At 39.1% G+C, this 12,313-nt stretch overlaps 2 protein-coding genes across 3 annotated transcripts in view; both read left to right on the top strand.

The window, feature by feature from the left end:
* LOC107709466 (inactive phospholipase D5) overlaps positions 1 to 5,311 on the top strand; it is a 48,717-nt gene extending 43,406 nt beyond the window's left edge. The window contains exons 9-10 of the mRNA XM_016513963.1: positions 4,875 to 4,965; positions 5,075 to 5,311. Coding sequence (XP_016369449.1) covers positions 4,875 to 4,965; positions 5,075 to 5,298 — 315 coding nt within the window. The 3' untranslated portion in view covers positions 5,299 to 5,311. The remainder of the gene's footprint in view (positions 1 to 4,874; positions 4,966 to 5,074) is intronic.
* A 3,579-nt stretch (positions 5,312 to 8,890) lies between these two features.
* Positions 8,891 to 12,313, top strand: part of cfap36 (cilia and flagella associated protein 36) — a 22,396-nt gene continuing 18,973 nt past the window's right edge. Inside the window, exons 1-3 of one of the 2 annotated variants that reach the window (XM_016513849.1) lie at positions 8,891 to 9,142; positions 9,621 to 9,685; positions 9,766 to 9,867. In XM_016513849.1, coding sequence (XP_016369335.1) covers positions 9,040 to 9,142; positions 9,621 to 9,685; positions 9,766 to 9,867 — 270 coding nt within the window. In that variant the 5' untranslated portion in view covers positions 8,891 to 9,039. The remainder of the gene's footprint in view (positions 9,143 to 9,620; positions 9,686 to 9,765; positions 9,868 to 12,313) is intronic. The other variant, XM_016513855.1, reaches the window with a different exon arrangement.

The raw sequence follows: 12,313 nt of genomic DNA, 5'->3' as shown, positions 1-12,313 counted from the left end.
GTGAGCGAGCGCTGGATCTGGCGGGTGAGGAAGAAGATAGGGACTCGCCCGTCTCCATTCCCTCCGCCAGTTCCAGCTGCGAACCCCACGAGCGCAATCGCCGCTGCGCCTCGGCGGCAGCGGGACCCGCGCCGCGGGGAACGCTTGCGAAGGCACCCTCAGCAAAGAGTGCCTTCCGGGAGCGGAGAACATGCATCGGAAGACGCTCGCAATGCGGGCAGCAGTCAGCTCTCTCAAGTGACTCAGCATGCTCCGCTCCCAGGCAGACAACGCACAAACTGTGTGTATCCGCACCCGTAATGAAACGCGGGCAGGGAGGAACACACAGTTTGAAACGCTGGCTGCCTTCGCCCTTACTCAGATGGTGTTTCTTTTCATGTGCTTTAGACATAATTCTTTCTTTTATTTTTTTGTTTCTTTCTACGGGACAGACAACACCAAATAAGACTCACAACTGACACACACACAGAGCGCTTGCTGAATCACAAAAAGCTGACGTTGGTCTCACCGCACGTGCTTTTATAGCTTCCAGGTCATTACGTCACCCGCCGTGACGTCTCGCCCATCTATTGGTCTGATTACACACGAGGTTCAGAGCCCGTCACGCTGAAGGGCGTTCCCCTAGCGTTTCCGACGCAGCTCGAGTTCCTGAAGAGGAACACATGTTGCTGGTTATGTTTACACTGTAAAACCCCTAGTGTTAAACAAACTCTGCTCAGTTTTCATATGATCCTGATCTACAGAGAGTAAAAGTAACACTGAAGTAGTGTTGTAGTTAGTGAAATAAAGTAGATTCACTCTAGGAACAGCAGGAACAGAAAAAAAGTGAAGAGGTGAGCAGAAACACAACAACTACTTACAGCCACACAGCCTTAGATGAAATCGATATCTCACCAGAGGATGATTAAACAACTGCAAAAACAGAATTACCTTATTCACTTATTGCAAACCAGTTTGGCTTTATTTCTTTCATATGGTACATGCACCATGTTGCTAAAGTCTGTTACCATTATGGGGATTAGTGTTCCCTTTAGTTGGGCACTTGGCCATTGACTTTGATTGAATTAACTCTGTTTCAGCCATTGTTAAAAGTGCACGCTATCACTATTTTCAATAATATTTCATGGTCCTGACTGCACTGACATACCTTTTACTATGTGCACTTTTTGAAATCAGTGACTGACAGCTGGATTTGGACATATGTGACTTCCCAGATAAGTATGAAAGTCTTTGAAAACAACAACTTTCAGTTTTGAACTTCCATTATGAAGTTGTTATTAACTGTCCCATTGAATGCGCTCCTCTCATAACCCCTGTTATCCAATGTACACAAGCTCTTTTTAACTGATTTTAACTGATTTATGTACACACCTTATGAAACAGGAGACAATACCTTTGATGCTTTGAAATGTTTTACCAGTTTACCATTAATAATGTAATCATACCTTAAGCAATTCAAATTTTCAGCTCTACTTTCACCAGAGGGAGCAAAAGAAATTACAAAGTTATCATATAATTAAATAAATCATATGTTTTATCCTTATATTGTTTCTCCTTTACATCATTAATGTATTTAAATAAACAAATATGCAAGCAAAAACCATGTTTGTCCTCAAAAAACGAATTGCATACAGACAGCTGGCCTACTGATACTCAACCCTACAAAGCTCATGCTGGTGAACCAGCATCACCAGCTCCATTTTGCTTGAGAACAGCATGGATATGCTGGTCCACCAGCTATACCAGCATAAACCAGCACTATACCAGAACTAACCAGCATATACCAGCATAAACCAGCACTATACCAGAACTAACCAGCATAAACCAGTACTATACCAGCCTGGACCAGCACTATACCAGCGTAAACCAGCACTATACTAGAACTAACCAGCATAAACCAGCACTATACCAGCCTAAACCAGCCTGGACCAGCACTATACCAGAACTAACCAGCATAAACCAGCACTATACCAGCATAAACCAGCCTGGACCAGCTTGGAATACATGCTGGTTTATGCTGGATCTTTCAGCAGGGTTGTTTTAGAGGGTTAGTTTGTTCATCCAGTGTTGAGGATAGCTGAACTAGATTGTGCTGTGGACATTGACTGTGGTCATATTTTGATATAACCCATTTGTACAATTGTCCTCTTAATATGCTTTGAATTACCTTTCAGGCTAACAGGTGTATTGATATTGAGGACACTTCAAGGTGTATTTAATTCCGTATTACATGAACAGTTCTGATTTTTAGGATACACATTGGCTTCTTCTCCATCAAAGAGTGAAAATGTACAACATTGCATGTATGCTGCATGCCACAGTCCAAAGACATACAGGTCAGGTGGATTGAATACAGTAAACTGGCTGTAGGAGTGTGTGTGTGTGTGTGTGTGTGTGTGTGTGAAGGAGAGAGAGAGAGAGAGAGAGAGAGAGAGAGAGTGTGTGTCCCAGCACTGGGGTTGTAAGAGTTAGTGCAATCTCAGTACTAGAGTTGGGCATAAAGCATTACACAGGCCGCGATCAGACCGAATGCGTTTTTTAGGTCTGAAAACGTGAGGCGCACCGCACTGCCTTTTTTGGTGACTTTTTGGTGGTTTTTGCTGTTAAGTAAACTGTCATATTAGCAAAGACCTTAAGAAATACAGCTCCGGGTAACCTGCAATAGACACCAAAAGTTTCTCCTCCATCATTGCAGTCTCCGGACTTTCTAAACAACGGTAAATTTTCATCACCACAACGGAAGTCCTGCCTCTCCATTCATTCAATTGGACAATGGAAAAAAAATGCGAATGACGTCAGGCGCTTTTCTGCTCAGAGTTGCTTTTTTTTTCAACTTTTTCAAAAACGCGAGGCACCCAGGATGCATAAAGAGTGCGCAAAACGCTCACTCCCAATAGGAAACAATTTTAAAAAGGTGCCTCTCACTGCAAAAAACGCATTCTGTCTGATCAGGGCCTTACACAGTACAGCGTTACTGCATTCTAATTATTTTCCTGATAACGCAGTAATGTAATGCATTACATTTTAAACTTATGTAATTTGATTACAGTTACTAATGTCAATAAAAGTATGTTACTTAAGTTACAAATGCAGTGTTAAGAAAAAATATGAAGTAAAATGCATTTTAAAACCATGTTTTGCGTGTCAGTTTGCCCTTTAATAAATCACCGGTGAATGCGAGCTAAAATGCAGACGAGTCGTACAACATTTAGATGCAATGATCATATTTCAAAATGGTGCACTTGATTTCACATATTTTAGTCTGGCATTATTGTTTGGGAAATGTTCAACTAGTAAATGTGTACAAGTTTATGTCACAATAACACTAATATAAGTTAAAAAAAAAACTCATCAGAAATGATCTGCTCCGCTGAATCAAGCCGCGCCATGCATCGCATTCTAAATACAAGGCTTATTCCTCACAGCGTGTCCTCTTCCAAAAACAAAAAGTATCCTAAATTAACTTGATAAATCTTACACTTTGTTTACGGAGGTGATGTGGGATTTTACATGTTCGCACGTCTCACATGGATGGTTATCGTATAGAACGTGATGCACATGGGTGTGACAACATTATAGATGAGCTCAGACAGGAGAGACTGTGCCTCGTTGGTTTCATACGGATTACTTTATCAGAGAATACTTGTTTTTGACATGATTTACTTCATTTAAAAATAGACACATCAAGCTTTACATATATTTCTCATGTCTGTGTGTCAAGTATTCGCTGAGTTTTCATTCATTTTAGTGACGCGTTTTAGAAAGATATTCGCAGAACATCTATATAACTGCATATAGATATTACTGCAGAAAACGCACCTTATTTTTCAGTCAATATTAAATTACTGAAAGAACTATGAGTTTCACTTTGATATAACGCAACTTGAAAAGTAAAGTAACTTGAAAGTAATTAGTAAACTGATTACTTTTTAAATGCGGTAATCAGTAATGTAATCAAATTACAATTTTATCGTGTACAGCGTGTGTCGGAAACGATAAACCCATTGCCATAGTTCTGTATTTTGAACGCTCTACAGAAAATGAAAACGTAGAAAATAGCTGGACATTATGCAAATGTGTTACCCCGTGACATGTAGACTCGTTTCGGCTGTTCAAAGTCAATTCTTTCTTTTGGGGGACAATGACTTTATTTATTGTGCACTTTTAGCTTTACAACTGTGCAGACCATATACATTCGCATACGGCGACATTACACACAGCTTGAAATATTCATAATAGGGGCACTTTAAGACCGTTTCCTGCACAGTTCAGTGCAAGTTTTGTTCTCATCTGATCAGTGTCAGTGCAGTCAAATTGATAATATTGCTGAATATTAAGTGTCTTTTAAACAGACTAATATTTGTTGACATACGTACAGTAATCTGGCCTAAAACATGCCAGCCTTGAAAAGATATTTGGATAGAGTTGAACATTTTCTGATTCTTTATTGTTGTTCATCACTTGGATTGGATAAATGCAGAGGACAAATTCAGAGTATGGGTTACAATAATTGGCTACAGCCACTGGCTGCGAGAAAGACAATGAATGAATCGGAATAAATATTTTTGGTGCATAGAATTAAATTAAGTGATGATGAATCAGAGGGACTGATCGCTGCTTACCACTTGATTTAAGAGAAGATATACAGTAGAAGCGCTGCAAGTCAGTGGCAGTTTATTTGAACAGATGTATGAGAAATATGATTTGCTACAGTCCATTTTTCATTTGTGTTTATGTCCAGATACAACATTCATCAAGTAGTCTGTGACACGGATGATTCTGAATTATCAGCTTTTGTTTCATTAGCTATAAATCTCTTCTGTGGCTGGACTGCTGTCACTGACGAAGTATGTACTCTGTTCTTCTTTTTGTAGAAGTTCTTCATTCCACAGAAGCAGAGCAATGGAGATCTCTATGGAATGAATCACAACAGATACATGGTGACTGACAGATCTGTGTATATAGGTGAGAGCATCCTCGGCATTGATTAAGCTGCTGAAGTCATATTGTGAATTGAGGGAAAAATCGTGTTTGAATCATGTCTTCTCCTAAAACCGTGTTTCTGGGCTCTCAGGGAGTTTAAACTGGGTGGGCAACGAGTTTGTCTACAGCGCCGGTGTTGGTGTGGTGATCAGTCAGCAGGTGGAGCAGAACAACTCGACTGTGGTTGAACGGATGAAAGCTGTCTTTGAACGAGACTGGCATTCCCACTACAGTAAAACTCTCCAGCCAAACAAGATCCCAGTGTGCAGCATGCACACGGTCAAACAGCAGCCTGCGGCAAGCCTTTCTCTCTGAAAACATGTTTGAAAATCACACGCAAACCTTAAACTTATCAATCAGTTTCCTTTAAACTGTACCAAACACTCTGAGTTCATACAGCAACTCATACATGTTTTCAATTTCACTTTTGTATTCATACAATTTTGAATGTGCTTCCAGATATTTGTATGCATAAAATGGTGAGGCATAATTAATATTATGCATTATCAAGCACTGTATTTGAAAGTTAATTTCATCATTCATTTTTACAGGCAGGTTTTTACAAAATCTTTCTACAAATGTTCATATATCTTGATTTTTTGCTGATTCGGTGATTTATGTTGATGCATGTTGATTCAACACATGCTAAAATATGCTGGTAAACTAGTAGTTGATTTATTTGCACTCTGTATTTTAACTAACGTTATGACTGTCCTTCAATGAACATACATTTTCTGTCAGAATTTGTGTTAGAAATAAACCAGGAAATATTACTCAAATTAATGTTAAAAATTTCATTTTCATGCTGTAAAATGTTCTTCACTTATGGGTAAACAGAAGTTTGAGATACCTGAGCAGTGGCATAATCTTAGCGAAAACAATATTTGGACTATATTCAAAAATGACCTCAAGTTAGCGTCAGGTAGTTAGTATTTAAAATATAACAATATTTTCCAATATTTTTGTAATTCATAATTATTGATTATATTCTTTTTAATTTTAAGCTCTGATTTTGCTGTGAATGTATAAATCAAATTGCTTTTTACCCCACCTTAATTTTTATTTTTTTTTTAATCTGACATTAAACATGAAAACTCTAGACATTTTTATACTTGGTTTATAATTTATGTCTTTGTCACTAAAACTATGATAACTATTCTGGACGCATTTAACTTTTGTTTCACAGAAAGAAAACACACACACTGCACATCCTTAAGGGGGTGTTTCCCCACTCTACTCTACTAGCTATAATTTCCCCTCTAAAGCAGTGCTCCAGTGTTTGGCTTGACTCACATCTGAGCTTGTTGGACTGGACAGAAGAACTTAACCAGCGGAGCTTTCCACAGCGCCACAGACCAGTGGTAGTGTAGACAAGCTGTTTCCAGCAACAAATTAACTTTGTTTTGTTTTGTTTTTACAAATACAAATATACAAAGACTTTCAGGAGAACATTAAGATCAAGGGAGTACAGATAATCATGAGCATATATATAAAGAAGATTAGTAAATTACAAACAAAATACCGTACATTAAGGAAACAATGATAACAATATATTGTGCAATGATTAGACCTATGATTGATTATGGCAGCATAGTATATAGTTCGGCATCAGTATCTATGTTAAATAAATAAATGGTATTCAATCTCAAGAGAGATTGAGAATGAAAAGGAAAGGTGTATGCCTAAAGAAATAGTAGTGGATCAATATTTGAAGCAAAACTATTTTAACAGTATTCAAATATATACGGATGGGTCAGAAAATCCAGATTCTGGGTATACAGCAGCAGCCATATATACTGCATATATATATCCCCTATTTTAACTATAGCACAGTTAAGAGGTTATCTAACGATGTATCTGTATTCACAACAGAAATGATGGCAATTCTAATGGCTCTGCAGTGGGTGGAAGAAATCAATCATAAGTGTAGTAGTTTCTTCAGATTCATATTCAGTATTAAACAGTTTAAGTGGGAAATCAGCATCTAGACAGGATATACTTTATGAAATTTTACAGAATTTATATAGAATAAACCAAACAGGAGTAAGAGTAGAGTTTTTATGGATACCTGCCCATGTAGGTGTAGAAGGGAATTATGAATAATATTATATTAGAAGGAAGTGTGTGGCAAGATGTATGGAATAAAGAGTCAAAAGGGAGACACTTATTTAGCATTCAACAGAAAGTGGGGATTGAAAGAAAGGTATATGGAAACAGAAGATACTGTTATAACCAGGATCCGTATAGGACATAACAAAGAGTGAAAAATTTAAGGGGGTCTGAATACTTTCCGTACCCACTGTATATTCCCTATTTTAAATATAGCACAGCTAAAAGGTTATCTAACGATGTATCTGTATTCACAACAGAAATGATGGCAATTCTAATGGCTCTGCAGTGGGTGGAAGAAATCAATCATAAGTGTAGTAGTTTCTTCAGATTCATATTCAGTATTAAACAGTTTAAGTGGGAAATCAGCATCTAGACAGGATATACTTTATGAAATTTTACAGAATTTATATAGAATAAACCAAACAGGAGTAAGAGTAGAGTTTTTATGGATACCTGCCCATGTAGGTGTAGAAGGGAATTATGAATAATATTATATTAGAAGGAAGTGTGTGGCAAGATGTATGGAATAAAGAGTCAAAAGGGAGACACCTATTTAGCATTCAACAGAAAGTGGGGATTGAAAGAAAGGTATATGGAAACAGAAGATACTGTTATAACCAGGATCCGTATAGGACACTCTAACCTTAATTATTCATTGCATATAATAGGAAAAAGTGAGTCAGATAGCTGCAGTTACTGTGGAATAACAGAAACAGCTGAACATGTGCTCTTACATTGTGAGGCGTATAATAGACAAAGAAAGCAGCTTGATATCCTCCTGACTACCAGGAAAAACAGGTTTGTGAATTTAGTATTTTGTCATGTCATTACATTGTTTAGAGCATAAGACAAAATTTGAAAAATGATATTTCGTTCATATGTTATGCCATGTCCTCTGTAGAAGACATCGGGACGCCAGAAGTATGGACATGTTAGTGCAGTTTGCAGAGGAAAGCAATGTTGTGCGAGATGTGGGGGTGATCATGTATATGGTAAATGTGGCGAAGGAGCGAAGGCAAAATGCTGCAACTGTGGAGGTGAGCATAGTGCTGGATTTGGGGGATGCATTGCTCACAAACATGCTGTGAAAATTCAAAATGTGAGAATAACTGAGGGGTTGACATGCTGAAGCAACCCAAGAAGCAAAACAAAATGAACAGATACAGAGAGAGATAAAAATACAAGAATGGACTGGGAATACTGTGGCTCAGAGAAAGATAAAAGAGGATAGTTTGGTGATCGGGAAAATGGAATTTGTTTCATTTATGGCTGAAGTGGTAAATTGTTCTGCTCAAACAGAAACCAGAACGGAGAGAATTAAAATCATAATAAGGGCAGCTGAGAGATACTTTAATGTAGCAGGTGTAACGTTGGAAAAAATAAATGACATGCTAAAGACTCAATCTAGTACTCAAACAACATATGGAAGTACATAATAATAATAATAATGCTTTTAACGATTCTGCCAGAACAAGGTAAAATATATGGTGCTATTGTTAAATACATTAAAGAAATAGGATTAATCAGGAGAATTTAGGAATGTGTGTTTTTTTTATTTTTTATTATATAAAATATAGATAAATATAAATATGTATATATTAGTTGCTTATTAGTGCTCCACACTCCAGTCCAGTTGGTGGCGGTAAATGCACCAGAAGTTGGTTTGCCATCCGCCATAAAACGTTATTAGAAGAAGAAGAAGGACGGGCCCGGGGCCCCAGCGCTCGCCTCGCTCCGGCGCAGGAGGTGGCGGTGCTTAGCCGAGCACTCCAGCTCGCGTCACGGCGAAGAAGGAGAAGTGACGCCCGCAGTGACGCATCGGTTGCTACGGTTGCAGATTATGTTGCACACATCCGGGGTGTCCGCGGCTCGTGCGCTCGCCTGTGTTTTTAACGCAGTTCTCTCCACAGGCGCGGAGTAACGCGTGCGGCGATGTGAGTGATCATGGCCGATGACAGCGAGTGGGTGTTGGAGAGCATCGCGGGCTACCTGAGCAGCCCAGACTGGCTCATCCCACTGGCAGACTTCATGGAGAACAAATGCTCAGGTATTACACGCAGCCGTGACGCGCAGAACGCCGCAGAACGTGCGCATTTTAGCTTCTAGATGAGCGGTTCTTTACGCGTGCCTATTGTATGGCAAGCCGGTTTTATCTTAAAATATTAGTAATTGCATTTTTACTAGTAAGAATTTCATTTAGAGAGCTCTCTAATTCAATTGTTACTAGTAAGAACTGAATGAGAGAGCTCTTTAATTCAATTACAGAGCTCTGCAATTAAACATATCTTTAATGTGTTTTTTAATGATAAACGTTGAATCCGAGAGCTCCGTAATTGGATTTTTACTAGTAAGAATTAAATCAGAGAGCTCTCTAATCAGAATTGTTGCTAGTAAAAAAATGTAATTAGAGAGCTCTCTATTTGGATTTAATCATGCAACTACGACGAGTAACACTGGGAATATTTTAAGCTAAAGCGGCTTGCCATAATATTGTTCATGTGTTGGTGTGTTTGGTGTGGTTTCAGTGTTTGACGATGAGGATGAGAATAAGCTGACGTACACGGAGATCCATCAGCAGTACAAGCAGCTGGTGAGAGCCGCTCTGAAAGGCATCTGGTGAATGAGTGCACTGTTCTGATCTGTTCTGATCTGATCTGTTGTGATTGATTGGAGGTGGAGCGGCTGCTGCAGAACCACATGCAGGAGGTGGGCATCAGTGAGCAGCAGTTCCTGCACGCCTGCTCCTCTTTCAGCAAGACTAAGACTCTACAGGTAAGAGGCCGAGGGTAGCGTCTCGTGAAACCACAGCCCTGTGCGCTGGATGACTGATCACTGAGCGCTCTTCCATTATTTACTGTGCTGATCTGATGGAGCTTGCGCTGGGCTTTGCTCGGTGTTCAGGGGAGAAGAGTTTTCCTGGAGGCTGCAGTTTCAGGAACGCATTTCTTCGACCCTATAGTTCATTTTATTATTATTATTATGTTTTGTACCCAGATAGCACACATACGTCTGCAAGATGTCTGTTAAAGATCGCTTAAACCGGAAAGGATCTGCTGTGTACAAACATCTGACAGACGTCAGTTTTACATGCATTCATAAACATCTTAAAGACATCTAATAAACGTCTATTTGACATCTGACAGAAAGCATCCTATAGATGTACTGCAGATGAGCAAAAACACTTTTAAAGTTTGAACAGATTCTTGAAACACTAGGCATCACACACTCCATGACCTTGTAAATAGTGACGGAGGAACACGGGCATCATACACTACACGACTGAAGATCACACTCCACCAGCCCTCGAAGTCATTCCCATCACAACTAACTGACGCAGAAACCTGGGGCCCGTTCTTCGTTCCTCGCTGAACACATCTGAGCTGATCTGAAAGATGCCAGATCTAGTAATCCTGATAACTGATCTCTGGCTAATTTGGTTCTTCAAACGAATGTGTGGATTTGATTAAAATATCTGGATGAAGTTGTCTAAGATTACTGCGTGTTCTCGTGTTCCTCGTAAAGGGCAGATGTACGGAAACCACGATCAGCGACGCAGCGATTGGCTGCGGCAGGACAGCAACGTGATGACATCATAACATTACAAAAAGACACCTGACGGAAAAACTTGACACATTTCTGCAAACAGCCAAGCGAACAAAACTGCATAAATGGTATAAAAGATCAATGAAATGTGCAGGTTTTTTTTATTTAAAAATGTTTTACATTTATTTATATTCACAATTTCTAGTATTTGTACAGGCTTTACATTTTTATTTCATTGTTGTAATTAGCAGTTAATTTAATTTGATCTTTGAAGCAGATTTGTTGTGTGACAGCATTAATGAAAGTGTCTTTAGTGTCTGCGTCTCCTGCAGCTCCAGCAAGCCACGCCCATAATATCTGCCAGCACTCAAATTAATGCACTGTACAGCATGTGTGTAAGACTCCAATACAGCTATGAAGTGATTATTTTATCATGAATTCATCTCTCAGTGAGTAAAACTGGCCGTGTCTATAGTATTAAAGACTACACAACAGTATTATATTATCTTTCAATTAATTTTTAAATTATTATTATTGTAAATAACTGTCCCTGTATCGGTAGGATACTCTTGTAATAAAGTAGCGGTGGCTGGGACAGATTTTAAGTATCAATTCTGCTTAAAAAGATACGATCTAGTCCTGTTTACACGAAATAAGCTGCTCCAGAGCCGGTTTAAGCTTACGGAGCTGTTGCTATGACAGCAACTCCGGGATCAGCTTCGAAGAACCAAACAATCCAAGATCAGGCCAAATCATCAACAATCACATCCAGCTGAGTGAGTTAGCCATGTACGAGGAACGGGCCCCTGTGCCTTGTTGCTAGGAGATGCATGACAAATGAAAACAATATGGGTGAATTCCAAACAGAAGTGAGCATCCCTATGCCCTACTCCCTTCGAAGGGCAGAGCCCTTGAAGTGTGTTCTTTGAAGGGTGCAGGGCATTACTGTCTCGTATAAGCGCTTGGAACTCCCTTGACAAAGGGAATGACTGACCAAATGTTACCTTGACAACGCTGCGCGTGCGTGCAGCATTCAGTACTCCATCAGTTGTTGCAAATAGCCTAAATATTTCTTCTTATCATTATTATTTTATTCAAATATTGTCTTATTTACTATTAAACTTTTTCAAACTAAACTTGCTTACACTGCCGTCTTAAATCATCCCTTGGCGAAGGGAATGACTGACCAAATGTTACCTTGACAACGCTGCGCGTGCGTGCAGCATTCAGTACTCCATCAGTTGTTGCAAATAAATATTTATTATTATTATTATTGTATTAAAATATTGTCTAATTGTCTTATTTACTATTAAACGTTTTCAAACTAAATTTGCTTACACTACCGTCTTAAATCATATTTCTATCACTGACGAAAAATATGTTGTCTTGCATTAAAATAGACAAATTTAATTAGCCTATTCTATTTACATTTGTATGTGAACTCGAAATCAACCCCAACTTTGCTTTAAAAAGCATCACAAGATCTCCTAACCGAAGATCACATGATCACTAACGGAAATCACTTCCGTGAAGTGACCATAGCATGCTCCCTTCGCTAACGGACCTCTGGAAGGGCCCTTCGTGAAGGGATTCATTTGGAACGTCCCTACAAATGGCATCCCCTTCCCAAAGTGCCCTTCATGGGTGCAAAAAAGCTGTTTGGAATTCGCCTTAT

This window comes from Sinocyclocheilus rhinocerous, unplaced genomic scaffold (assembly GCF_001515625.1).
Source record: "Sinocyclocheilus rhinocerous isolate Xijiao unplaced genomic scaffold, SAMN03320098_v1.1 scaffold523, whole genome shotgun sequence".
Classification (NCBI taxonomy): Eukaryota; Metazoa; Chordata; class Actinopteri; order Cypriniformes; family Cyprinidae; genus Sinocyclocheilus; species Sinocyclocheilus rhinocerous.
Note: the sequence above shows the minus strand (reverse complement) of the source record. Positions and strands in the feature narration are given on the sequence as shown.